At 43.1% G+C, this 27,989-nt stretch overlaps 1 protein-coding gene across 1 annotated transcript in view; it reads left to right on the top strand.

The window, feature by feature from the left end:
* The window catches only part of SORCS3 (sortilin related VPS10 domain containing receptor 3), a 689,619-nt gene extending 661,636 nt beyond the window's left edge, over nucleotides 1-27,983 (top strand). The window contains exons 22-28 of the mRNA XM_004700938.4: nucleotides 6,616-6,739; nucleotides 8,289-8,401; nucleotides 15,316-15,447; nucleotides 17,242-17,341; nucleotides 18,308-18,413; nucleotides 26,576-26,736; nucleotides 27,614-27,983. Coding sequence (XP_004700995.2) covers nucleotides 6,616-6,739; nucleotides 8,289-8,401; nucleotides 15,316-15,447; nucleotides 17,242-17,341; nucleotides 18,308-18,413; nucleotides 26,576-26,736; nucleotides 27,614-27,678 — 801 coding nt within the window. The 3' untranslated portion in view covers nucleotides 27,679-27,983. The remainder of the gene's footprint in view (nucleotides 1-6,615; nucleotides 6,740-8,288; nucleotides 8,402-15,315; nucleotides 15,448-17,241; nucleotides 17,342-18,307; nucleotides 18,414-26,575; nucleotides 26,737-27,613) is intronic.
* Nucleotides 27,984-27,989: the final 6 nt, after the last annotated feature.

Raw genomic sequence — 27,989 nt, 5'->3', positions numbered from 1 at the left:
AAAACTCACTACCATCAAGTTGATTCTGATTCAATGACCCTATAGAACAGAGTAGATTTATGCCATCGGCGTTCTGAGACTGTAGATCTTTACAGAAACTGACTGCCAGATCTTTCTCCTTCAGAGTCACTGAGGGTTCAAACCACCTACTGATTGGATAACAGCCAAATATCATTACAAACCACACACCCAGGGCTCCTTCAGGCTGGGTGTATGTAGTGAAGCCATAAACCTATGTATTAGACTAAGAAATGTCTAATCTACCTACCAAGTTCCTCATTTTAACGAGGAAAGTTCAAATATTCATAAAGGATTACTTTGAAAAATACAGAAATCTAGGTATCCATTGCCCTCTAATCAATAGTTGTATAAATTCTTCTGTTCAACTTCATTGCAATTCTGGATTTTCTGTGTAACTAGCTAAATGAAGGGGCTTCAAAAGTACATAGGTAATTTTAGTTACAGTTTCATTCCATTTTGTTTCACCTCCTTTTTGAAGCCTGCTCACATTGAACTGGCAAGTGATTAACTGTGTTTAGCTGTCATAGTGTGTACTCTGATTTTATATTATTAATTTCCTTTGACTAGGAAACTGACCTTTGAAAAGGGAAGGTAGAACAACTACTGTGAACCCCTAATTTTCTGAATTCATTTCTAGTACTGGATTTATACCAGTTTTTCTCTCTCTCTCTCTCCATTAAGTTACCTTTGAAGACACCTGGTTGTGTTTGAGTGTGTGTGAGTGTGTGTGAGTGTGTGTGTGTGTGTGTGTGTGTGTCCTTATTATTTCAGGATTTCTTTTTAACCTACCTATGAGTTTGTACATTAATCCCAGTCATAACATAGTTCTAGATACTATTTTGCTTTACTTCTTTCTGCTTTGGATGTGCATTTTAGGTTTCTTTTACGTGGGTCTAATCATAGTATATCCACAATTATATATTCGGCTTTTTCTACTTCCTGTGATATGCAGTTTTGACAAACCGCTGTGTAATCTGCTGAAGGTTTGAAGTAAGGCAAATATAGTGATTGTGTGGCTGGTTCCATTGGGAAATGGCAGCTTTTATCAAGCATGCATTGAACACTATGGAGATTTTACCCTCTCCCGTATTAACCTGACTGCCTGCATCGGGGAAACTACATCCCAGGTTTTCCCTGCAGCTCCCGTTCCATTAGTCAAGGAGAAATCTCATAACTAAATAGTCACTCCGAGGTTCGTCGGTTTCCTGCTGGGCTCAGTGGATAATATGTGACCTGTTGCACATGAGGGATTCTCCATGGGGAGGGAGGTAGCCCACATCCTCTACAGAGGATGAAGTATTATTCTAGTGGGTTGCGCTGTGGGCTGGCCCTGCAGCTTGGAGGAAACACAGGCAGAGCAGTCAGTTGGCGGCCTGTTGGATTTGTGGGACTCTGAAAGGCCAATTTGCTGGGATTAACAGAGGTCTGGCTTAATAAATATGTCTGCCTTTCTTCTAATAGATCTGAGTAAATGAGCCTTAAGATACTGGATTTAATTTAGCATCGGGCACCAGGAATTGGGGGCTGATGAAAGACTCAGAATGCTGGTGAGTGTCCCGCCTGGTGAGGAAGTGAACTCAGCCGCGATGGCATCGCAGCTGATGAAGAACAAAAGCAATTTGAAAAAGGAAATGAGCTTCTGCCATTTCCTTCACGCAGAAGTCTGAGACCTGCCACCTGGGCACCAAGGGTTCCCATTCTGCAAGCTTGTTTGCTGTGCCTTGCTGCGCTGACTGGCTGCTGGGGCCTGCTCCCTCCCACCGCTGATTGCATTCCCCTGGTCCTGCAGCCCTGAAAGAGACCCTTGCCGTTCCTTGGACATCCTATGAAGCTGCCTTATGGGGGTGGGGATGGGGGTTATAACCCAGTCTGTTGGGGTGGGAGGATTTCCACTCCTCTCAGAAAGACATACCATTGGTGGGCACAGTGCCAACTGCCCATTTCTCAGAAGGAGGCAGTGGGGTGTCTAGGAGCCCAGAGCCAGCAGAGTACTAAGTGAGAGGACCAGGACCTAGTGAAGGTGCCCCTAGGCGAAGACTGCGGACTATGGGGAGGGTGATTGCTGGGTAGTGAGAAGCGGGACGAGAGGGGAGTTTTCTTTTTTCTTTTTAATTTGGCCCTTATTCTCTTTTTTTTTTAAATCATTTTATTAGGGCCTCATACAACTCTTATCATAATCCATACACATATCGATTGTGTAAAGTGCATTTGTACATTCATTGCCCTCATCATTCTCAAAACATTTTCTCTCCACTTAAATCCCTGGCATTAGGTCCTCATTTCTCCCCTCCCTCCCCGCTCCCCCCTCCCTCATAAGCCCTTGATAGTTTATAAATTGTTATTTTGTCATATCTTGAGAGGGGAGTTCTTAGGGGATTGAATCAAGCAACAGGCAATGTCATAGAATAATTCATAGCCAAGAGAAGCAAAAATACATTGATGATTCCTTTTCTTGTTTTGTTTTTCTCCAAAGGTTTTATTATGAAAATTTTCAAACATGCACTAAAGGTTAAAGACTTTCATAATGAGCAGCCACCTATCTACCACTGAGAGTCCGAACTGGGATTCTCCGTGCTTGTCTCATGGCATAGCTGTTTCTGACTCTATCAGCCTTCCATCTCCCTTAGCATTTTTTATGCCTTTCAGAGTACATTTAGACAGATACAAACCTGGTACTAAATATTCTGGCTGGCAAATCATAAGCCAGAGTTCAATATTTACTTTTTGTTTGGGATGAGATGAAAAAATATATTAATAATGAAATCTGAAAAGGTGAAGTATGGTTTTGCTGGGTTTTGACAAATGCGTATACCTGTGGAATCCAAACTCCTATAAAAACATAGAGTATATTTATACAAAGTTCTGTCACACTCTTTTTTAGTCAATCTTTATTCTAAATCCCAGAAACTACCACTGTTCTCTGCTTTTCCACCATAGATTAGATTTGCTGTGGAACAACTTTATAAAAATGTAATTTTACAGTATGAGTTCCTTGTTTCAGACTTCTTTCCCTTCTTACAGTTGTGAAGTTCACCCACACTGTTGTGTATATCAGCATATATTTCTGTATAATGCTGACTAGCCTTTCTTGATATGAATGTACTATAGTTTTCTTGGCCTCTTGGTGGATTCCTGTGCTATTTCCAGTCTTCTGTTATAAATAAGTTACTATGAACATGTAATATGTGTGTGTGTGTGTGTGTGTGTGTGTGTAAACATGTTTTCTTTTCTTGACCAAATTCCTAGGATTGGAAATGCTGAGTCATAAGTTGAGTTTCATAAGACATGACAAGAACTTTGCTAAACTGGTATCTTTTTGTATTTCCACCAGAAATGTATAAGAGACCCAGTTGTCTTATACTCTCAGCAATATTTAGTATTGTCTTTTTTTAATTTTTTTTTTTATTTTTGCTATCCTGCTGAGTAGTGTTTAGCTTTCCTTCTAAAGAGTGTGTCTGCGGTGGCGAAGTAACTGAAAATCTTCTGAGAGATATAACTTAATGGGTTGGCCTCAAGGAAGCGGAAACTGTTCTTGAAGTCATTCATTAACCCATGGATACTGATTACCAAATGGGTCTTCACAGACCCTTGAACCTAACACCCTTCATTTAGCACATAAAGGCATCAAGATCCATCCAGAATAGTGTCAAATGTAGCTAAGGCCACTCACTAAAAATAGTAACAGAATTATTTTCATGCCATAGTCCTTTTTATCCAGAGATGGCTACGCTAGGGCACACAAATTATTCTTCCCGTATTCCATGGCGGATGATGGGTGTGGAACCCACCTGGAGCTTTGCAGCCTTCTCAACACAAGACTCGACACATCCACTGTGGACTCTCTGAAGCGAGGTAGATGGCAGAAACGTGTGCTTCCCTCCTCTGGTGCTCAATGTAGGTTTCGCCCTTGTGTGTCTTGTCCCAAAGATAGAAGGATGAGAAAGAAGGCACACGAACTGGGGAGTTTGCTCTTAATAAAGAAGGAGCGCATCTCTTTCTCCATCGAGCAATGGAGAAAAAATGGGTGTCAGACACTTAGGTCAGTAACTTTAATTGTTCTCAACTCCACCATCAAGGATGTTCCTTTGAGGACTCAGGTGCTTCTGACCCAAACCCTGATATTTTCAATGGCCTCGTATAGAAATTGAAGTTGGCCATTGAATGAGGAAGATCAAAGGAGAATTGATGCCTCTGAACTATGGTGCTGGTGAAGAACATTGAAAGTATCATGGACTGCCTAAAGAACAAACAAATCTGTCTTGGAAAAAGTCCAGCCAAAAAGCTCCTTAAAGGCAACGAAGTGGAGACTTTGTCTCCTGTGCTTTGGACATGTTATCAGGAGAAAGTGCTCCCTGGAGACATCGCGCTTGGTGAAGTAGAAGGATAGTGTAAAATAAGGCAGCCCCTGACAAGATGGATTGGCAGAAGAACACTTGTGAGGATGGCACAGGACCCGGCAGTGTTACATCCGTTGTGCTTAAGGGCTCTATGAGTCAGACGCTACTCCACAGCGGCACCCAACAGCAGCAGCAGCCAGGAATCCCCCTGGTCATAAAATACTGTTTTCACGTGTCTGAAAGTCAGTTCTGACTCATAATGGCACCCTATGAAACAGCACAAAATATGACCCCGTCCTGCAGTAGCATCGTAATCATTGCTCTGTTTGAGCCCAGCACTGTAGAGAGCCCTATATAATTCCATCTCATCAATGCTCGCTCTCTCCTTTGCTGAACCTCTTCCGTGTTGTGCATGATGGCCTCCTCTAAGGAGTGGTTCCTGCCGGCAGCACACTCGAAGTACACAAGACAAAGTTGAGCCATTCTCCCTTATGAGGAACATTCTGCCGGCACTTCTTCCAGATGGATTTGTCCATTCTCCTGGCATATTCCATATTCTTCTCCAACACCGTCATTCAGATGCATTGATTCTTCTTCAGGCTTATTTGTTGTCCGGCTTACAAATGCAGGACTGGAAAATGCCATGGTGGGGGTCAGGTGCTCTGTAAGACTTTACATAGGTCTTTTACCAAGATTTGCCCACAAGGCAGAGCCCTACAATTTTAAAAGAGAAGATATTGAATGATCATGTGAGAGGCCCAGTGGAAAATCCTGAATTTCAAGGATCCTAACCTGACAGCCCTGGGGACATCGCAGGGCTCTAGGAACTTGTACCCAGGCCTGTGAGCAGATAAGAGTATACAGGAAGACTGTGTGGGTACTGACCTGCACCCACTCCTGTAAGGCAGCTCTGTGCCTCCCTTAGCTGGCCAAGTTATTACTCTGCTTTCCTTTTGTGATCCAGACTCCCAGAGGAGATGGAGTTGGCCCAGCTATACTTGTGACATCTTTTGTATGAGCGCCCTTCAATCAGCCTGCTGCTCTTAGGTCTTGGCTTCCTAGCAACAGAGAGCTTCAGAGGACAGGGCTCTTAGGATGAGCACTGGGACCAACTTATCAATCGCAAGGTGGACATCCTGTCCTCTTTAATCAGCACCTACTTATGTGATGATCTTAATTCCCAGGAAAAGAACAATTATGCTAGTTCTCTCTTTATCCTGGGGGAGCCCCTTATCTGTTACAATGATCAGGAAGGAAAAACAAACAAACAAAAAGCAGAAAGAAGTAAGGATCACGGATGTTCCTGTTTATATATTTTCTTACTTATTTTTTTTCAAAAACAGTTCACATTTTCTCGTGATGGAAAACATAGATGTAATAAAACAAAGCAAAGCAAAAAATCCAGTAATCTGGCCATGCATCCAACTTTCATATATTTCCAGCTATTTTTCAAGGTAATGTGCCAAGGTTGGGTGAAACAGAAGAGACTAAAATGCAGGCCCCTCTCTGTAAGGCCGCACCGCCCAGTGGAACACACGATGAAAAGACAAGTGTGGCGTCATGTTAGGGGAGAAGAGAAATGGTTTCCTGCTCCCAAGCCCACAAACAGAGACCACAAAAGCCCCAGGAGAAGGGGCAGAATGACTTGCAAAATCCTGAGTGTTTAGTCTTATCCGTATCTCTCAAGATTAACATTTTATAGTGTTTCTCAAGTGTATTAATACTTTCCCAGAATACTGGGTAGATTCACAGTTTTAAGAAGCTGCATAAAGCAATTCTTTTCATTTTTCAAGTTATGATCTCTTGGGTATGCAAATAGTATGCAGATTTGTGACAGCCCAAGGCTTAAAGGAAAAAAAAAAAAGAGGAAAGAAATCTGGTCTCCTCATAGAGGACCCACTCTTCGTTGTCGCCATCAATTGGCTCTGATGTGCCAAGATCCCATGTATATTAGAGGAAATCATTGTCTCCTGGGTCTTTTGAGTGCTTGCCAACCTCAAGGGTTCATTTTCTTGGACAATGTCCTGTTGGATCCATTGGGTTTGTAGTGACAAATTTTTAGAAGCAGATCTCCAGACATTTCTTCCAAGTCTGTCTCCATCTAGAAGTTCCACTGAATCCTGTTGGCCATGGGTGACCCTGCTGGTATTTGAAACAGTATAGCAGCACTTCTAGTCGTATAGCAGCACGCAGACTACCACAGTGTGACCAGCTGACGGGTGGTGGTACAGAGTGATTTTGCTTCTCTTTCTTGTAGCCCCTCATCACTCTGGAGAGCAGCATTTCCTTCACATTCCCGGCAGAGGGATCCAACACTATCACTGTCCAGGTGGCTGCTGGGAATGCCCTTATCCAGGACACAAAAGATATTGTAGTTCATGGTAAGCCCTGAAAGATGTCCTGATTTATTTCAGTCACCCCCTCCCGCCCAGCCAATCCCCTCTTATTCCAAACATCAATCACTGACTGCCTGGGAAATTCCACCAGCTAGAGGAATATCATGTAAGCCTAATACCCTGATTCGATGGAAAAACTGAGCTTCTCAATGAAGGAAGTTTCAGAAAGGCATTTCTTGTCCCCTCTGATACACTTGTGCCTTGCTTTGTTTGGGGTTCTCATTAGCCAGATTCAGGTGTCATAAGTTTAAGAAATGCAAACTGGAAAGGCTGGCAAGGATGAAGCTAGATCCAACACACCCTGCAGGTTTCAATGGCACACACACACAAAACCCCTACTTTTGGTGAGGCTGGGAGCTAGTTACTCCAAAAGCGTGAGAAGTCATGGTCCCCGGCCTGGAAGAAGAGACAGCTCAGAGAATGAAGCTGCTCTGCAAAGAACGGATGTATTTTCTTGATTGTTGGGCAGCAGAAGACCTCTGGTTGCAAAGGCTTGAGAATAAGGTCAAGATCACAGAGCGGATGGAGTCAGTGGGAAGTGTAGTAAGTAAGGCCATCACCCTGTTCTCAGTCCTGGAGGTCTATTACCATCACCTATTACAATCACTTGAAATGAAATTGATTGAGCTTCTGATTCCCTCCACAGAATGCCCTCTGGTCCCTAGGAAGTCACTCTAGCTAAGGTTTTCTAAAAGATTATGCTAAGGTCCCTAATCTCTGAATGCAGACCTCATTGCTTTGGCCTCACCCCAGGTGAGAGCCTTTCTCTCCATTTCTGCAAAATTGCAGCTCAGCCTCCCTGATCAGGCACATGGAACAAAATACTTACGTAAAAATTTTTATAGAAGTGTCTATATCCTCGAGTATAAGCCGACCCGAATATCAGCCGAGGCACCTAATTTTACCACAAAAACTGCATTAAAAATGTGCTGAAAAACTCGGCTTATACAGAGTATATACAGTATATCATTTATAACAGAACAGTGTATAGATCATGAGTGTTTGGCTTGATAACTTATCCCTAAATGAACAGACCTATGTGGTCAAGAAGTAGAATATTGCTCACATTCTAGACCCTGGAACTATTTCCACCTTCTTTTTAATGCTCTCAGGCAGCTCCTAGTAAGCGAAGCAAATGAATGGAGGGAGAGGGAAAAGAAAAAGCTGCCTTCTCACTAAGCCCAAACCAGTCAAGGATTTTGTCAGTTCTGTGTTATCCCACCTGGAGCCTCCTTCTTCGGGGGGCTTCCAAGTTAGCTTGTATTTCACATATTACTCTTAAAAAACAAACAAAAAAAACACTCACAATCTTAGGAACTAGCAAGACTGGTAGGAGAACCAATATGTTTCCAATCACCAACTCCCATTTTCTCCGAGCAACTGAGAGACAGGCGTACGAGAAGGAATTATAGCCGAGAACACACATCAAAAAACAGACCCCCGAAGCCGACTCCCCAAGGATGACGGAGCCCCTCCCCTGCGATTCTCTTGCTCACCTCCCTGCCTCAGCCCTGCACACTCTCTCTCCTTGCAGAATATTTCCAGTCTCAACTGTTGTCCTTCTCTCCTAATCTGGATTACCACAATCCTGACATTCCTGAGTGGAGGCAAGACATTGGCAACGTCATCAAGAAAGCCCTAGTTAAAGTAAGTCGCCTGTATCTTTGCTCACCTTTGTCACTACCAATAAAAGACTGTATCATGTGAACCTAAACAATTGCAGGTAATAAACCCTGTTTTTCAATTAGCGACCGGACCTCTGTTAAAGGAGAGGGAGAGAATACCAACAGAGAGGGAACGGTGCAAAGAATGAGGGATGGACAATAGAATGCATGCTGTTGTGGTTATAGGAGCCACTGAGTCTGTTCCATCTCATGAGACCCTAGGTGAAAAAAGAACAAAAAGCTGCCCAATTCTTGTTCCATCCTCACCACTCTGTGATGTTTGAGCCCATTGTGGCAGCAGCTGTGTCCTTCTGTCTTGTTGAGTGGCCTCTGCTGTTGCACTGACCCTCTGCGTTAACAGCCTTGATGGCTTTCTCCAGAAACTGGCCCCTCCTAAAACATATCCAGAGAATATATGAAAAAAAGTCTTCCATCTTTGCTTCCAAGGAGCCTTCCGGCTGTACGTATTCCAATACAGATTTGTCCGTTCTCCTGTAAGTTCAAGGCATAGCCAATATTCTTTGCAAACACCATAATTCAAAGGTATACCTTCTTTTTTGATCTTTCTTATGCCTTGTCCAGTTTTTGCATGCATAAGTGAACATATCATGAGTCAGGGGCATTCATTCTCATAGTGATAGCTTTGCTTTTTGAACCTGTTCAAGAGCCCCTTCGTAGGCAGATTTGCCCTGTGCAATATATTGTTTGACTTCTTGACTACTTGACTGTTGTTTCCATGGGTGGATCTAAGTAAGATGAAATCCTTGACAACATTAGTGGTTTCTCAGTTTATTCTGATGTTGCTTATTGATCCAGTTATGAGGATTTTTGTTTTCATAATATTGAAGGATGATCAATACATAAACCTGTCCTCTTTAATCTTCATCCGAAAGTACTTCAGGTCTTCCTCCCTTTCAGCAAGCACGATCGAGGAAAGGAGAGAGAGGGCATGAACAGTCCAGTATTTGAGAGAGAGAAATTGGCCCAGTGTTTATCCTGGAAATTTCCAATACAGGAACTTGGACTGTGAATGCACCAATGGATAGACTGCTGTTGAATGTATACTAATATAGTACAGTCGACTGAGACAGTGCATACCATGAAGTTATTCTTCATGAGACCTCTCGACTCACAAGACTTCCATTAGCTGTCATCATGCTCATCAAGGTGGGAGGGCTACAGAGCCAACCCCAAACCGGACTTCATTTAGAGAAGAGGAAAAGGTTGTTTTAATTACTCCTTCAGAATCGTGGTTGTTATTGTTAAGTACCATTGAGTCAGTTCCTCCTCATGGTGACCGGATGTACAACACAGAACAAAACACCACCCGCCCTGCACCATCCTCACAATTGTTCTTATAGTTGAGCCTAGTGTTGCAGCCACTGTGTCAATCTAGCAGGTGGAGAGACTTCCTCTTTGTCACTGCCCCTCCCTCCATGTGATCAGAGTTCGTGACTGGACTAGCATGATGTATTAAGCATGTTGCAGTGTGTAAGTAGTTTTATGTTAGAGGCATGGCCAATACCACAAAGGACCATGGAGACAGGTGGGATTAATTCTGCACAGGAAATAGAGGTGTAGCACTTACTGAGCTGTTGAAACCACCCACGAGAATATTGGAATCGGGTTTTGTTTGTTTGTTTTGTTTAGAAGGATCAAGGGTAGTTCAGAGGGGGAAGATGGGGTCTTTTAGGTAGCATGAACAGCATGTGCAATGTCATGAGCACCTGAAATAGTACGTATTTGAGAAAAGGCAAAGAGTTCGGTGTCGCTAACCTATAGTACCCAAACCAAACAAACTGTCATTGAGTCAAGTCTGCATCCTAGCAACCCAAAAGGGCCGGGTAGAACCGCCTCTGTGGGTTTCAGAGACCGGGACTCTTTATGGGAATAGAATGCTTCGTTTTTTCTCCTACGGAGCAGCATGTAGTTTCAAACTGCTGACTTCGAGGTTAGCAGCGCAGGTCTTAACCACAAAATAATTGGTTTAGATTTTGAAGGAGCTGAGGTTAGAAGTATCTGGCAGCTTTAGAGTGTGAAAATGTTTCTGTTTTCAAGTAAGAAAAAGCTGCCAATAGATTCATGGTTCTGTCTGTCGGCGATGCAGACAAGGGACTCAGGCTGGGAAGAACACAGGGTAGGGGAGATGCTTCATAAAAGGCAACCAGTTAAAGATGACTGCAGTTATCTAGATCAGAGATAATAAGATCCTGAAGAGGAGAGATTCAAAGTCTGCTTAGGACTTTCACCGATATGATTGATGACCAACATAGTGTGAATGAGATGCTTTTTATGAGAATGAGAATAGAGGGAATGAGATGCTTTTTAATTAGAAAAACAGGTAGATGGCTTGGCCATTGGTCGAGATATTGACATTGAAGAAGAAATAGGCTGAGAAAAAATAATGATGTGACCATAATATGATGAGTTTCGAGTGTCTGAGGAACAACTGGGTGAAAATAAACAAGACCGTTGAAAACAGAGGTCAGAAGAGGTCTGAAAAATCAAGCAGAGAAAGCCAGAGGGCAAGCTGGAGAGAAGGAGATGCCGGAGAGAAGTTGGGATAAAGAAAAGAGAACTCTGTAAGAGAATTCCTGCTGGGGTTGTCTATGAGATAAACTTCACCTCAAATCTTTGTAACAACGAGATGATTCATAGAAGAGACTCTCTTGGTATGCCTTCAGGTGTGACTCACTGCATGGAGTCTATTCTGACTCATTGCAACCCAATAAGAGGGGGTAGACCTGGCTCCTGTGGGGTTCTGAGACTTTAACTCATTGAGGGAGGAGGAAGGTCGGTCTTGTCTCCATGGAGCAACTGGTGGTTTTGAACTGCCTCCTTTGCGGTTAGCAGCCCATTGTGTAAATGTGAAACAACAGACTTGTGTTGCATTTATCACTGTATACGTTAAAAACATGCTAGATTGAAATGACTAACATGATCAGAGCGATGAGTGTTGGTGTTGGTTGCTATGCAGTCAGTCCCAGAAGCACTGCTCCGTGGACTTTCCTAGTCTGCGACCTGTCAGAAGTAGATCTCTAGGCCTTTCTTTCAAGATGCTCTGGGTGGTTTCAAACCATCAACCTTTCAGTTAGTTGTCCAGCACTTAACTATTTGCACCTAACCCAGGTATGGGCAGTAATAATAATCAGCCCTCTTAGTTGATGCTTCAACCCTAATTCTCATGAAGACTCAAAGACAAATAAGCAAACAAAAACTTGCTGCCATTGAGTTGATTTTCACTCCTAGTAACCCTGTAGGACAGGGTAGAACTGAGACTGTAACTCCTTATGAGAATAGAAAGCCTTGTTTTTCTCCTGAGGGGCAGCTAGCGGTTTCAATCTGCAGACCTTGCAGTTAGCAGCCTAACTCGTAACCCACTAGGCCACCAGGTTCCTTCATATCCCTGTTCCTGATGACAAAGGGCCTACTGGGATCCCTTAGGCTGATTCTTGATGCTGTTTCTCCTGCATCAGTAAAATCGGGTCTCCTTGACTCACGCATGGACTTGGCACTAGAATTCTCACCTGCTCTAGGCTGATGCCTCCCAACAGGAAGTGGCGGTCTTCTAGCAAAGCTGCCTTAGGGTTCTCAGCAGATGGCTCCCTGGTCCATGGGCTTTGTAGGCTCCTCGTGCTGCTGCTCACTTCCCTGCAGGTTGGCACGTACACTGTTCTTTGTCACCTCGCTGGGAGTCAGCTCCAATCTGTAAGCCTCGGTCCACAAAGGAGTCAGACCTGAGTAAATGGGAAATAACCGACTCCACCCCACCCCAGCTTGTATTTCATCAACTATTTGTTGATTATCTACCTGTGTCTTGCATTTTTGGGGATGATAAAGTAGCCACAAGACCTCTGAGAATGTGGGCGTTTCTGAGAAAGGCAAATACCACTGAGAACCTACCAGGCAGATGTGCTCCTACAAATGTGTCGCTGTGCATGTGATCTACATTCTTGAACCACAGTGGCCGTGGTCACCTTGTAGGGTGAGCCTGGCAGGAAGGGGATCACTGTAGGCAGGTGGAGTCAGGGATACTTCCTGGAGGAAGTGAAAATTCCCACTGAACCAAAATGTTTATCTCAGAGTTGGATTGGTAGAAGAAAAAAGTGTTCTTAAAGAGCCACATACAAAAGAATAATTAGACTATGGATAGAAAAACCCAGCATTTTGTTTTTTTCAACTATATGCCTTTAGGCAGACACTTACTTTTAAGTTTTTATCACAGAAGTTATATAATCCTTTTACTAAACAATCAGGAAAAGAAAAATTCACTCAGTATCTGAGTCTTAACAATTTTTACTGTTTTACTTACATACGCTTGTAATTTTATAGAGTTATAACCAAAGAAATATAAAGAAGTAGATCGGAATGCAGCTATATGTATTTGTCACACTGCTGCACACTGTGCCCATTATTCTTGGAATAGTAGAACAATATGTTTTATATATACAAGAGTGTGTGCAAATGTTCCTACTAGGATTCCAGTTCACACACACATTGGTTGACTCCAAGCAAAACATTATAAATATGTTTTTGCCATGGATGGCAGCAGACACATTCTCTTAGTAATACATTTGTCTTAGTCTGTTAGGGTACCTTGAGACCAAAAAAAGAGAGATCTATTCAAAACAGTTTCTTCTAAGGGACTCTGCTAAATTCAAGGCAGACAGTTCAGCTCAGAAGATTATGATGGTCCACATGGAAGGAGCACGCCCGCCTGTGTGGTCATGAGGTGTCGATGGGAAAAGGTATCAGAAGTTCAAAAACAATCAAACTGATGTGAATGAGCATAGGCAAGTTGGAGGCCCAAAACCCATCGGTAAGGCAATTGGATAGTCCCTCACAGAAGGGCCACATGGAAGGGATGATGTATATCCAGGGTCCAGGATAGAACTGATGAAACTCACCACTCTTCTCTAGGTCTTTACCATGTCCTCCTCCCACTACGATGGCCCTCGTTTCACCTCACTAATCTTGCTAGTCCTGTGTATGTACCTGGGTACAACCACGATCTTTCAGTGCACGAAACTCAAGATAGATTATCCTCCTCGGGAACAGTAAGGGGAGTAATGACTCCCTGAGGATAGGGGGAGAGGGGGGAGGGGAAAACAATTAGCTATGACTGTAATAACACCACTCCAATGGAATGAACATCAGTATTTAAGGAGAATGGATACATGGGATGGTGTCAGTGAAGGCAATAATAATATAGTGAGGGTTCAGAGAGGTGGAAGGGTGGAGGAGGGAGGGGATAAAGGGGACCTAATATCAAGGAGTTCAAGAAGAAAAGAAAATGTAATGAAAATGATGAGGGCAGCAGTTTTACAATTATGCCTGCTCTAATGGAACTATGAATTGTAATAATATCTGTAAGAGCTCCTAATAAAATGTTTAAAAAAGAAAGATTATGGTGACTGTTTGAAGGAATCTATAAGGAGTCTGCTTGGTAGATTGTCTACAGGAATATAGGATCGTCTTGGGGACTTACTATGAAGAAATAGAAAAGAACAAGAAAATTCAAAACATGCCCTGGTGAAGAAAGGGTCTAGATTTTTTTCCAAGGAATATTTTTGTTTTGTTTTTTTACATCACAATACAGGCGCCTTCTTCAAGAGCAGAAGGGCTGTCTGAGGAGAATTTTGTCTGGACACCTCACCCCAAGTGCCCCTCATTCCTGATGATCATTTCCCTGCAGACTTTTTCCCCTCCCCCAGTGCAAAGAGCATTTGAACGAAACCTAATTGGAGTCCCTCAATAAGGCTTAACTGCTGTGTTGATGTAAATTTTAGGGGGAAAAATGTACAGAAATCGTTCGGGTGTGAAGAGAGATCGAAAATGTGCCTTCAGAAGTGTGTGGACTTAGATGGACGATGTGTCAGGAAATCACAACTTCAAATTTTGAAATTTTGTATCAGATTTTCAATGATTTCATAGCAACACGTCAGACACCGAAGAGGTGTGTGTACGTGTGTGTATACAAAGGTGGCTCAAAGAGTTTGTGGTAAGGGCCCATTATCATTTCATTCTAGTGTTTTGTGGATTTTTTGAAGTTCTCTCATATATATCATTTATTTAATTTTGCTCTCAGATTTTCCCATTTATGCACAGTTATGAATCATGCGGTGAGTATTTCATCCTGCGTACAGTTTTTCCTATGCTTTGGATCATTTCTTCAGGAAATGTATTCTCTGAGTAACAAATACCAAAGGAAGGCCACACCTGTTTTTAATGTCCTTACCATGTCTTTTAAAAAGCAGTTTGGCAGTTGTATCCATTTTTAGAGCTACTAGTACAAAATGAAGAAAGCTCCCTTTTACTGCAAATGGACCGATATTCACGTCAAAAACAAACAAAGGAAAACCAGTAACTCTCTGCTTTTGAAAGTGTGCATTTCCCCATCTTTGTTTAAAACTCCTGTTTCCTCATTTGCAATGTCTGTTCATGTTTTCAATGGAAGCTCCAGCCCTCCTTAGTGTAGAAGACTGGATAACATGGGAGGAGCTTGCACAGATGTTCCCAGAAAAGCAGTGTTTCAGCACGATTTTATATATATATATATATATATATTAAGTAAAGAAAGAGGAAAGCAGAAAGAAAGCCTCGATGTAGTTTGTACCTCCTGCCTAAAAATATCCCATATTAAAAATAAATAGGCACCTGAAACCCTTCATATGCTTTTTGTGGGCTCGGCATTGGGGCCACTAATGACCAAGTAGACAGTTCAAAGCTACCCACTTCTCCCCAGGAGAAACATGAGGCTATTTGATCTTGGAGAGAAAGCCTATCTATGGTAGTGATAAATTGGAATTGACTTCGTAGCGCTGGATTTGGGTGTGTTTTGTCCACCTCACCCCCACCCCCCGTGGCATCTTACTCTCCGTTTTACATCCTCTTCAGGTCACCGGTGTCCCAGAAGACCAGGTCCTGGTGGCTGTGTTCCCCGGCCTCCCCACCTCTGCGGAGCTCTTCATCCTTCCCCCCAAGAACTTGACAGAGAGAAGGAAAGGCAATGAAGAAGACCTGGAACAGGTAAGTGAAAGGAACCTTGAATGCTTGTCTCCAACCTGTACTTGGAGGGGACACAGGGTTATTGCCAGGCTTAAAAGGAGACATTCTGTTTCCCATGGACCCATTCATCAGTCTGTCCTTTGTCCAGAACCCAGGGCTTCAAAGAACAATGAGCTTTGCCCAGAATGAACATAAATACCAATAGACTGGAGGATTGGGCCTCCAGGGAAGAAAGCACAAGCCTGGTAGCATGCATTTCAACCTTTGTGATCCCTGCCTCTTCCTTGTGTCTCCCTCTTATAATGTGTGTTGTGAAAGTGGAGAGGGGCATGAGGAATAGAGAAATGAGATTGAATAATTGGTTGGTGGGTTGGTTAATTGACTGACTTCAGTTTCTCTATTGTGGAAGAATTTACTCCTTGTCTTTAGACTGCATTAGCTCTAGAGATCCAGGTCCATTTCAGTTCTGCCTCTGAGGAGAAAACAAAGTACTTTCTAACCTGTCTCTCCAGAGAGCAGTGGGCTGCCACATCTTGCTTTGACTAAGGAAGCAGCCCTTCTAAGGGCTGGTTACGGCCCTTAGCCAAGGTGGGAGCATGTCGTTCCTGGGGTCTCCTAGGATGCTGGAAGTAAAGGAAATGGCAGCTCCGGAGCAACCCTCTCTCGTAGGCTTGTGGGGATCCGATTGACTGAACTTGGTTTTACCCACCCTGCTCTAACTTGCTTGGATGCTAAGTCACCGAAAAGAGTCTACTGAAAATCAGCCAGAAGCAAATGCATTTATGCCTCTGTGAATAACCATTATGCAGACATCCTCCAGGTGCCCCTGGTGCTCACCTGGTCATCACCTTATCCCAACCCCAAACAGCACCAGTGCACTGGAGGCAATTTCACTAGACAGTGAAACCGCTCTTGCATTGTGAGATAGCACATTGAAGGTGGCCAGAAAGAATTACGGCTTCTCGATGCATCCATCATTTTAAAAGACCTCTTTATTCTGAAACGGCAAGTGGCATGTGTGAACTATATTTGGAAACTACAAAACCCATCCATTTAGATAAATAGGTAATTACAGTGATGAATAGCAACTGTGATATTAAGGTTCATAAGACGAGATAAGAGTTAGGGACAACAGCCTAAATCAGCCTCAGCTTTCATGTGCGAATTAGTGTGATTAACTCTATGTTCTGTCTTCTGAGACTTACTGGGGTAAAGTACAGAGGGAAAATTAGCCCAGAGAAAAGAGGAAGCTTTTGCTTTGAAGCTTGCCTCCCATTGTCTCTGAGATAAAAAAAAAAACAAAACCCAGAAGAGTGGGCTGGTGTATATGCACCTGCTTTAATCAGAGTGCAGCCCTATCTACCCTGTATGCATTATTTGATCACATTAAAAAGTGAAGGATGGGTTGGCTTTCTTTCAGTGGAATCCACAACAGGTTTTCTCTATGATAGGTTTTAAAGGCATGGATGAAAGGCCGCTTATAGGAGTTGAATGAAATATTAATGTCTGTTTCCAGCTCTAATTTGCTCCTCGGCTATAGATATATCTCATTCTGTTTCACTGTCCTCTTCGGCGTGTGGAAATAGTACCAAAGATGTTCTTCACTTCAAAAAGCTCTGAGAATAGGGGGAGCCAAAGTGATAACGATGTTCCACCATCCTTTCCTATGTGGTCCCCCCCTTCATCACTGGGGACTCATCGCAGAGTGGGCACGGTTCTTGTGTGCTTATCTAGTTTACGTTCCTTCTTCTCCTGCGGAGAGCATCCCTCCATGCCCTGTTGTCTGCAGCTCCGCTTCCTTCTTTTCTGTTGCAGTTCGTGGAGATGCTGTTTAATGCTCTCAACCAGAACTTGGTTCAGTTTGAGCTGAAACCAGGAGTTCATGTCGTTGTGTATGTCACCCAGCTGACGTTAGGTAAGTGCCTGCCGGGAAACGCGAGTGGAGTGGTCATCTGTGATCCTGCAGGGAAAGGGGGGAGATCAGCACAAACCCACTCCCTCAATGGCCGGAAATGGCTTAGCAGAAGGGCTCTTTTGTGGAGAGAGAGTTCAGAAAGCTTAACCACATTTTTTCAGGAGGTAGCTTATGGATGTGGCAGAAAAACTGCCTTCGATGCCACTGAAACCCTGTACCTCCTTAGGGGAAAACGAGCATTTCTCTGGGTGGTTTGAATGTGGAGTCTGGGTCGAGTTGGGTTGCACTGGGCAGGCCTGCCAGGCAGAGAAATTGCCAGGGAGTCACGCCATGTGCCAGGCCCTTCCTTGCTCTGATTCTCCAATTCCATGATGCTAGATTGAGAGATCAGCTCAGATCATCTTAAAACACCAAATGTACAATGTGAGTGAAAGCAGCAACAGGGATGAGCTACATATTTTATTGATGTGGGACAGGGATCCAAAAGGCATGTCCCATTGGGCATCCACTTTGGACTCACTAGAAGAGCCTGTTGTTGAATGGCTCGTACTGACTTAACACTTCTGATTTGGAGGTGCCAGAGCAGAGTACAGGAAGAGAGTGGAACATTGCATTATTATTAAGTTCAGTGTCCCCAAGGAGCCACCTATGATCGTCACTGAGCACTCAGTGTGTCACAGAGAAAGTGTCAAGCCCTTAGTCTGCCCCCCTCGGTGGGACACATATGGTCCAATTTACACCAAGCGCAGCATGATTTCTCAGGCAGAGTGGAAAACTTTCCTTTCCCTAAGAAGCTGCGGTCAGAGCTACCCTTGTCATCATGGAAACCAAGCCCCCTGGTCCCTGAGAGCATGCAGGGTAAGAAGAAACGGAGAAGAAAGATGGGGACTAGCCGGCCTCCTTCTTCCAAGGGTATTCCCTCTGGCTAAGGGCTTCCAAATGAACATGGCTCTCCTTTCCTCCTAGCTCCTTTGGTGGACCCCAGTGCTGGGCACAGCAGCTCGGCCATGCTGATGCTCTTGTCGGTGGTATTTGTTGGCCTGGCTGTGTTTTTGATTTACAAGTTTAAAAGGTATGTGCTACCAGGAGGTTTGCAACAGGTAAAGGCCCAGAGGTAAATATTGTCACGCTATCCTGCAATGACACTGATCTATAAGTAGATTTATGGAGGTTAAACAAGTGTGGGAGAGGGAATCACAGTACACCTATGAATATATACATTTAGATTTGGCCAAGGATATTTATAGATGTGTATTTACCTTTGCTGAAAATATATCCCTGAGTGTGGTGGAACTCGCAGGAGACTAAGTTGTGAAAACCTCTTCCAAATCTCACTACTGCCAAGTTGATTGTGATTCATAGTGACCGTATAGTGACCAAGGGAAACCAGTCCTTGTCGATTTTCGAGACTGTCACTCTTGATGGGAACAGGAAGCCTTGTCTTTCTCCCATGAAGCGGCTGGTGGCTTTGAACTACTTACCTTACAGTTGGCATCCCAATGCATTATGAAAGCGTCTTAGGCATCACCACACACTGAGGGGGAACATGGTGCTGCTGGATCTTATAGCTCAGGACCATAGTCTCGGGGGACACCAGGGTCAGTTGTTCGGAAAGACAGTGTTACACATCCTTCTTTGGGGGGTAGTGACTCGGGTTGTAAAAGCATGGGAGGGGCCATCTAGGTCTCCCCATCTGGGGGAAAGACAAAATGATGGAATTCAAAAGGCACAAGCAGACATTTAAACTCAAATGGCAGTAGTTCCCAAATGATAAATTTCAGAAGGGATAGAAAGGAAACGAGAGAAAGAAAAATAGGTGTCACTGTCTCTCAATTTTGATCTGAGTGTTTGGTTCATGAGAGCTGATTCTTCCCCATAACCCACATTCCTCAACTCACCTCAAAAGTGTGATCTTTATTCCTTAAAAATCTCTGTTTAGCATTGGGGAAAGTCAGGGATGGCCAAGGATCAGGAAACAAATTGATTTTAAAATCTGAACTTAACCAATTTAAAGGTATAAATGAGTCAGGGAAATGAGAACTAGCCTATGAAATCAATTTTCTTCTCTTCAAGAGAAGTGTAAGGGGTTTTGGAACCTCATCCAGATTTCTAAAGTAAGGACTCAATATGCAAGAGAGCTTGCACTACAGTGCAGCACCCATGCAGCTGAAATCCAATAGTCCCATGTACTGAAAAACACACATTTTCTAATCTTGTGTCGTAGCTATCCTGTATCTCTGTTTACGTTTATGTGCTAGAAATATTCAATATCTGTTCCCCTTTTTTTCTATTTCAAAAGAGAAACTGACCAGAACCACAAATTCTTTCCGAAGGCCCCAGCGTCAACAGTTGTTGTGCAGTCAGTTATGACTCCCGGCAGTCCCGTGCCTGTCCCCCATGTAGTCCTGGCAGTGGATGGAAGTAGATCTCTGGGTCTGTCTTCCAAGGTGCCTCTGGGTGGGACAATCTTTCAGTGAGGCTCTACGTGCGTTAACTTTTTTTGCCACCCTGGGTCTTCTCTGAAGGCCACATGGGCCTTTACAAGGAAACTTTTTAAAAACATGAACTAAAGGTAAAGAACTAGGATTATTCAAAAAGTGCAACATTTCTACCAAAAGTTGTACTGATTAAGAACATGACCTCTGAAGTCAAACAGATCTGGTTTTAATTTATAGCAGGTCTAGCCTTGAACACCTACACTTGTTTCTGTGAGCCTTAGTTTTCGCATCTGTAAACTGAGGAACATAGTACCCCTTCATAAAGTGCTATAACTTAGATATAGTGGCACCTATTCCCAGTACACACTACAAAATCACCAAAGTTTAACTCGTAAATAACAAAGAACATGTCTTCCAAAACTATCTTTTTTGTCACATACGCCAAACAAGCAAACAAACAAAATGCCAAACAAGCAAACAAACAAAACCCCAAACTCGCTGCCTTCAAGTCAATGCTGACTCATTGTGACCCCCGTGGGTTTCCAAGACTGGTACTCTTTACAGGAGTGGAAAGCCCGGTCTTTCTCCTATGGAGCTACTGGTGGTTTTGAACTACTAACCATACGGGCCACAGACCAACAAATAACCACTATACCACCCCTGGGAGATACTAGACTCCTGAAATCTCTACCAGTGGGATGGAGGAGTGCTTCTCAAATGCCTGGCATTGGGTGCAGTAAAAGTATCAGGAACTATTATTGTCCTGAGAGTTTCAAAAGCATAACTTGTTCCTGGGAGTCTTCCTTGACCCTGCAGGGAAGGCTCTTCGATATTCAAAGAGATCAGTGGTCACAGTGCTTCACACTCCTTCCCTATCCTCCTTTAATGACTCTCTCCTTCTTAATATCCCCTCCACCACCACCCCTACCACCCCTGTTTCAGACAACGAACACTTCAGTGTTAGCCTCAACAGCTCCTATCTTCAGTGTGCTCCATCATCTATCAGCAACAGAGCGAGGCTTGATTTCCAAGCCTGCTGGCAGACAATCATGTAAGTTCATAGGAACCCTGGTGGCATCGTGGTGAACAAAGTACTCAACTGCTAACCTAAAGATTGGACATTTGTTTGAACCACCCAGTCACTCCTTAGAAGAAATATGAGGCAGTCTGCTTCCCAGTGAGTACAGCCTAGGGACTCTTACAAAGGAGTTCCCCTCATCGAAGAGATGCTGTGAGTCAGAAAAAACTCAGTGGCAATGGGTTTGAGTTGGTTATGTGAGTTCCTGCCCTGTTGGATCAAGATATGCCCACCTCCCTGACTCCCTTACATTTGAAGAGGGGAGAAACCCTTTATATCATAATTAGAAGGAAAAGGTTCAGCATAGGAAGCAGTGTGATTAAGTCAATACCCCTGTATAGCAGTGCTTCGGCTACATGCACAGAACAATTGAACACATCTAAGGATTTGATGGTGGGCAAGCCTGGTGGCGGCTGTGCTTGAAGACCAACTGGACTCGATGTGTCACCGTCTGCCTCCTAGAACTCTACAATTGCTGGGGGCGAGGGGCACGACAAAGAGGCATTTGTGCCCCCCAGCTGCAAATGGGGGACATGGAAAATGTTCTCTTGTTTTATAAATACTGCTGTATTCCCGAGACCATCAACTGACAGTCTAGGTATCTCTAGATTTGTATTTTCTAATACTTGAACCCATTCCAGATACTGACATCCCTGAATTGTTCTACTTTTATAGTTCTCAACTATCAGTCAATCCTTGATAAAACTGGACAATGGATTAGGTAACAAAGGCTAGACAAAGCAAACACTAACTAGATGAGCAGAAGTCAACTCTGAGTAACTACTTCCCAGTTCCTTTGACTTTTTATTGTTCAAGCTTCCCTTTCTCTAAGTTTTCTTTCCACTACTTAAGCCCTTTGCCTGAGGATTTTGGCATTTTCTTTTATATATTTGGTCTCCTTCCTCTCTGCAGCCTCCTGGAACCCTTGAACTTTCTGACAAGAACAAAATTCTCTATCTCCTTTGCTTAGTTAACTATTCAAAAAACGTTCTTGCTCTACAAAAATTTTTTTAAGACAATTCAATTATTTAAAAAATGTTCTTCCATCATGGAAATATCCCTCAATATGTGCTATCCAATAGAGTCAGTAGCCACTTATGTGGCTGAAGAACTGACTGTTGAATTTGAATTCATTTGAATTGATTTTCACTTAAATAGCTACATGTGACTACTAAACTACATTACTGGATAGATTCCAAAACCAAAAAATCACTGCCATCAAGTTGATTCCAACTCATAACAATCCCTTTAAAGCAGGGTAGAACTTGCCCTGTAGGTTCTTGAGACTATAAATCTTTATGGGAGAAGAGAGCCTCATCTTTATCCCACAGAGCAACTGGTGGTTTTGAACTGTTGGCCTTGTGGTTAGAAACCCAACATGTAACTATTATGCCACCAGGACAGCATAGTCTAGAGGAAAGGAGCATTGCTAGTTCTGTTTCCAAATCACTGGTCATGCTGAGCTTTTAGCCCCCAAATATTTCTCTCTGTAATCCTCCTCATTGATTCCTTAAACCATTCATTCATTCAACAAACATGCCTACTCTGTGCCAGGCCCAGAAACCATCTCATTGTCCCAATGGCCACTTGGCAGGAGAGGAGAATAAAGTTAACCTGAGCTCTAAGCTGTCTGTAAGTAAATGTCACTCCGCATCTAACGTTCAAGTTTGTTTGGGGGCTTGGCTGCTATTTTTACCATTTCACAATAATAATTTTAAAATTGCTGTGTGATAGTTTTTACTTTTAGAAAATTCTGCTTCACAAGACATTTTTCCTATACCTGTAAATTTGCTTTTTTATGATTACCCAGGAAAACAAGGAGAACTTTTATATTTCTCCTCATCTTCTCTCAGGAGAGCTTTCCCTATAGCCTTAAGCCTACTTTGCTATGTGTAAATACTCTCCTATGGGCTTCTTGCATAGATGAAGCAAATGAATAAAAATGGTGCAGCTCTTCTGTGTTTGCCTATATTTTTATGAGACTTGGATTTTTCGTTCTTACCTCTCTGATAAAAACCTGTATGATTGCATGGCCCTGGACATGTCTTGCCATCAATTTCTCATCTCTCTCATCTCAAATTGTTATCTACCCACATTTAGAAAGTGATACATTACTTGATGAACCACTGTCTTCCAAATGATGCTACAAGATTATGCAACATCTTCAAAGGATGTTACTAAAAATCCACTCTAAGTGAAAGAGAGTCCAGTTGATTTCAATGTAATAGTACCAAAACCAATGTGTTGCTGTGGTGGTGTGACTCTTCATTTTAATGATTCTTGAAGAAACTACCATTTGCCATGGTTGGGTGTTACATTGAAGAAGTATACTCAGTTATCTGCAATGATATTAAAACATTTTATCCTTAACCCCAAAATACTTCCCGAAGTGTTCTTAGAATGTAATGTGCATGTAGAACTCTATGTTTTGCTGTGTATACTCTGAACAGAAGAAAGTTAGAAAAATCTTTTTTCCAAATATATAAAAAGTGGGGTTTCAACTTCACTCATCTTTGTGTTCCCAACAGCATGACAAGCAGATATGCTAAAAAATAAAAAGCAGTTAGATATTTTTAAATACTGCAAATGGTGGCATAATATCCATTCCCTTCCAACTACCTATTAAAGAAAGATGAAAAAATGCCCGTTTTAGAAGAGATTTCAGATATTGAAATAAAGTGAAGACTCTTTCTCTAGGCAAATCTACCCAGATCCTCGTAGCTATCATTAAGAAACCGGGCAGAAGAAGGCAGAGCGCTCTGGATTAGAATTCTGAAGGACATGGACTCGAGCTGCTCCCAGCGCCTAATAAATATTACCATCGATTCCCATGTTCATTAGTAATATATATACCCTTATGAGTAGAAGGAATCTAAGTCATTACTCTATATTTCTGTTTGGATAAGAAGATGAAAGTAGGGGGCAGCATGAATTTTTAATTTTACACATCTAGAAAATCCACCATTTGGTGTCTCACATAGATTCCATTCATTGAAGAGTCTTTTAATTTATTCTAAGCAGGTTTCAGACCAGTAGGCATCATGCGGCGCCTCTTCAATGCCTGGAAAAGTAGAAACGATGCATAGATTAAGACTCCCCAGAGTTTCCTCTCTGGATCAGCTACAGGAAGCCCTTATTAAGTGGCCCCACCCCCTAGCTTATTGGTGGTTTGAGGAATGTAAAAGCTGGAAAAATATCACTAATTGATGTGAGGAGAAAAAAGGGATTTTCCCTAGAAATGCGGGAACTCTTCCAGATTTGAGTGAGGGTCGGGCATCTCAAGCTTTAATCGCATCTATACCAGGAATAGGGAGCCCTGGTGGTGTAGTGGTTACACATTGGGCTGCATTCCATATGGTCGGCAGTTTGAAACCATCAGCAACTCTGAGGGTGAAGGGTTGCGCTTTCTACTCCTGTGAACAGTGCCGGTCTGAACCCCACAGTGGGTTGCTATGACTCAGCATTGACCTGATGGCACTGAATCTGGTTTTGGTTTTATACCAATAATCAGTTGAAAAATAACTGGACTTTAGTCCAATTTCTCCATCACTAATTCAGTTATGTGCATTCGCCTCTAAACCTAGTGGTTCTAGGTTAGAATCTAATCTTTTAATTTAAGAATGTAGGATGGTAGTGGAGTTTTTGATGAGCTATTTTAACCATTTGTTGAATAAATACTAACGTGTGAACCACTGTGCTAGTTGAAGCACAGGGAAAATGAAACCATGTTCCTGCCCATATGGCATTAAAAGAGAAAAACAAGGGCCCAAGGCAACAGTCATCACCAATTACGTCACCCTAAACCAGCATCTTTTTTCTTTCTTCCTTAAATTTTGTCACATTGCTAGATATAAATATACACATATGAATAACATAAACATATTAAAAACAAAAACACTGCCACGGAGTTGATGCTGACTCATAGTGCTATGATAGGAGAGGAAAGTCAGTTAGGTTCTCAGACTGTAACTCTACGTGGAGTAGAAAGCCCGTCTTTCTCGCCATTGTATATAAGGGAGATTCAACAACTCAAGAAAAAAAAAAAAACCCTTAAGTTTTCTATTCTAGTTTCCATAAACATTTTGAAGCCCCTTCCTATTTCTAACAGGAGAGACACGTGGCCAGGGAGGTGACACAGCTGAGAAGTGTTGGTTGAGTTTGGAGGCTGAGGAACCATCAGGAGCAAAGCAGAGGGGCTTGTTCCAGCTCAAGGGCTAGTTGTTTCAAAGTCCCCAAGGTAGACGTGATGTATTAGAGCAGTGGTTCTCAACCTTCCTAATGCTGCGACCCTTTCATACAGTTCCTCATGTGGTGGTGACCGCCCCCCCCACCCCCATAACATTATTTTCATTGCTACTTCCTGACTCATTTTGCTACTGTTATGAATCGGGGGACCCCTGTGAAAGGGTTGTTCAGCCCTCAAAGGGGTCGTGACCCACAGGTTGAGAACCACTGCATTAGATTATTGCTACTCCAAGTGCCGGTCTGGACGAACAACTTCAGTTTCACCTGCGAGCCAAGTAGAAATGCAGACGCAGGAACATTTTTCCAACTATGGAATCAGGGTCTGCATTTTCAGGATGTCTGCAAGTCACTGGGTGATGCTTGATGAACTTTGTGAAGTTGGAGGGACTCAAAGGGTTGGACCAAGAAGGTGAGAAGGTGACTGTCCCCAAACATTTAACTCTGAACCTCTCTGCCTTTCCAGTCCATTGCTTTATCCTTTGAAACCACAGTCCTTGTGCTCATGGGGGAAAAGAAAGACCAAGAATCAAGTCAACAGTCATGACTAATTGACTAATTGCCGTTGAGTAGATTTTGACTCCAGTGACCCCGACACTGTGGAACTGCCTCTTTCCAGAAGCAGACGCCACCTTTCTCCCATGGAATGACTGGTGGTGCTTTGAACCGCCAGTCACCCGGCTGGCAAAAAATGCTTAACTGCTACACAATCAGGCTCTTGGATTAGCAATTGAATGATCTAAAAAGTTGGATTTTGAATGAAATTTTTCACTTAATGCCTCCTCTAGGTGCTAAAAGAAAGCTATTCTGAGCCCACCGGCAGATGAGGAAACTGATTGCCAAAGTTTACACCTCTCTTATGGATGGTGCTCTACAAATAGTAGCGGTGGATTTGAGTCAATTATTTATTAGCTATTTGTAAAAGAAGCCAATTGATGAAATGGAGGAAACTTTAGAAAATATCTCTGCATTCTCCTACAACTTCATGGGTCTCAGACTTCAGCTTCTTAAAAGGGCTTGATCGTGGCCTAATGATTCATGAAACATGTGGCTGCTAATCAATGATTGGTGGTTTGAACTCACCCAGTGCCTCCACCAGAGAGATGTGGTGACCTGCTCCCAGTAAGATTATTGTCTACAAGACCCAATGGGGCAGTTCCACTCTGCCATCTGGACTCTCAATGAGTCAAAAGCTGACTCGCTGGCAGCTAACAACAAGGAATGCATCACCAAACACCATTTCTCTTTTGTCTACCTCTGGAGAAGGTGCACCTCTAAGTTCGTTATTCTTTAGGCATCTGGGTCTCTGGCCCGATCTTCCCTGCCCTTATGGTCACAGTATCTCTGGGTGACTAGCCCCTTTTCATGACACTAACCCTTCTTTTTGATAGCTCCTTCTCCATCACTCAAGATTTCCGGTTACCCAAGAGCAAAGTGCCCTGTGAAAGTAACCTTATTTTACTCCCATTTATGTAGGAAAATTCCTTGGATTAATATCTATGCTCAAGTCCAACATGACAAAGAGCAGGAAATGATTGGATCTGTGAGCCAAAGTGAAAATGCCCCCAAAATCACCCTCAGTGACTTCACCGAGCCTGAGGAACTGATGGATAAAGAGCTGGACACGCGGGTCATAGGTATGTGCAGCTGTACCGTCTCCTCCATGCCCCTGTGTCCTCTCTCCTCCATACAATGGGGTCAGTCAGCCAGTGACCTTCAGACAGCAGTGGTCTGAAGGGTGGGAGAAAAAGGACTGACCACAGTGAACCACCCTACTTTACAATCTGCCTCTACCTCTCGCCACCCCAAATTGGCACATGATTTTTTTCCCTGTATAAATCAAAGTTGAAAACAATAGTAGCACTGGAGCTATGAAGCCAAATATCCATTACAGCTTGATTGTCCCCTGCATAGTAAGAGCATTGCATGGGCTTATCCATGATCGCGCAGTGTGGACTCCAGAGCCTTTTAGCCTTGGGCCCATTTTCTTGCTCTCTCATGTACTAACTTTGTGACCCTTGTGCCTCATTTTTCTTATGGCTGATATAGTAATAATAGCACCCAACTTCTAGGATTATCATGATCAGGGCCTGGCACATAGTAAGTGCTCAATACATGTCGACTATTACTATTGTTATCAATAGAGTAGACAACCACAACTCATATCAATAGATCTGACCTTGCATGCTAGTCTGAGGGGTGGCACACTTTAAGCATGGACTAAGGAAGATGAGGCTAGTTATAAATATTTACAGCCCCAGACACCCTGAGGAGCAAACCTACTCTTCCCCTGGGCTTGCAATGAGTGAATGAATTGATGGCAAGGAGGGGTCGGTTTGGGGGCTTGACAGAAGTCACAAGCATAAGTAAGCTGAGGGGAGAATTGACGTCTTTTCTATTCCAGTTACGTGCCTGTTGTTGACTGTGTGTGTATATTGGCAGTACGTCAATCACACAAGTCCACCCCCTCGTAGAGCTTACATTCTTCTCCCCCGTGTCTTCTCTCTCCTGCAGGAGGCATCACCACCATTGCAAACAGCGAAAGCACAAAGGAGATCCCCAACTGCACTAGCGTGTAATGCCAACGAGCCGCGCGCTCAGCCGCCTTTCTGACTTGTTGTTTTTGATGAATCCTATTATTATTATTATGGAAAACGGTGAAAACGTCTTTTTCTTAACCTTTTGTTTACAAAGGACCCCTTCATAAACAGCAGGCCAATGCTAGGTTTGGGGGGAGAAAAGGTACCCTTCGTTACCAAGGGGACGATAAAATGAAATTTGACTGTATTTGCTCTGAGGGTCAAGGGCATATTGTCCCACAGCTTCCTGGCTTGAGTCTGCCTGTAGCGTCTGGCTCTTTGTGGTCGCCCTTGCCTTAGTTTGTACGCTG

This window comes from Echinops telfairi, unplaced genomic scaffold (assembly GCF_000313985.2).
Source record: "Echinops telfairi isolate 266 unplaced genomic scaffold, ASM31398v2 ScPeMD7_70;HRSCAF=299, whole genome shotgun sequence".
In the NCBI taxonomy this organism is placed as follows: Eukaryota; Metazoa; Chordata; class Mammalia; order Afrosoricida; family Tenrecidae; genus Echinops; species Echinops telfairi.
This window is presented reverse-complemented; position numbering and strand designations above follow the sequence as displayed.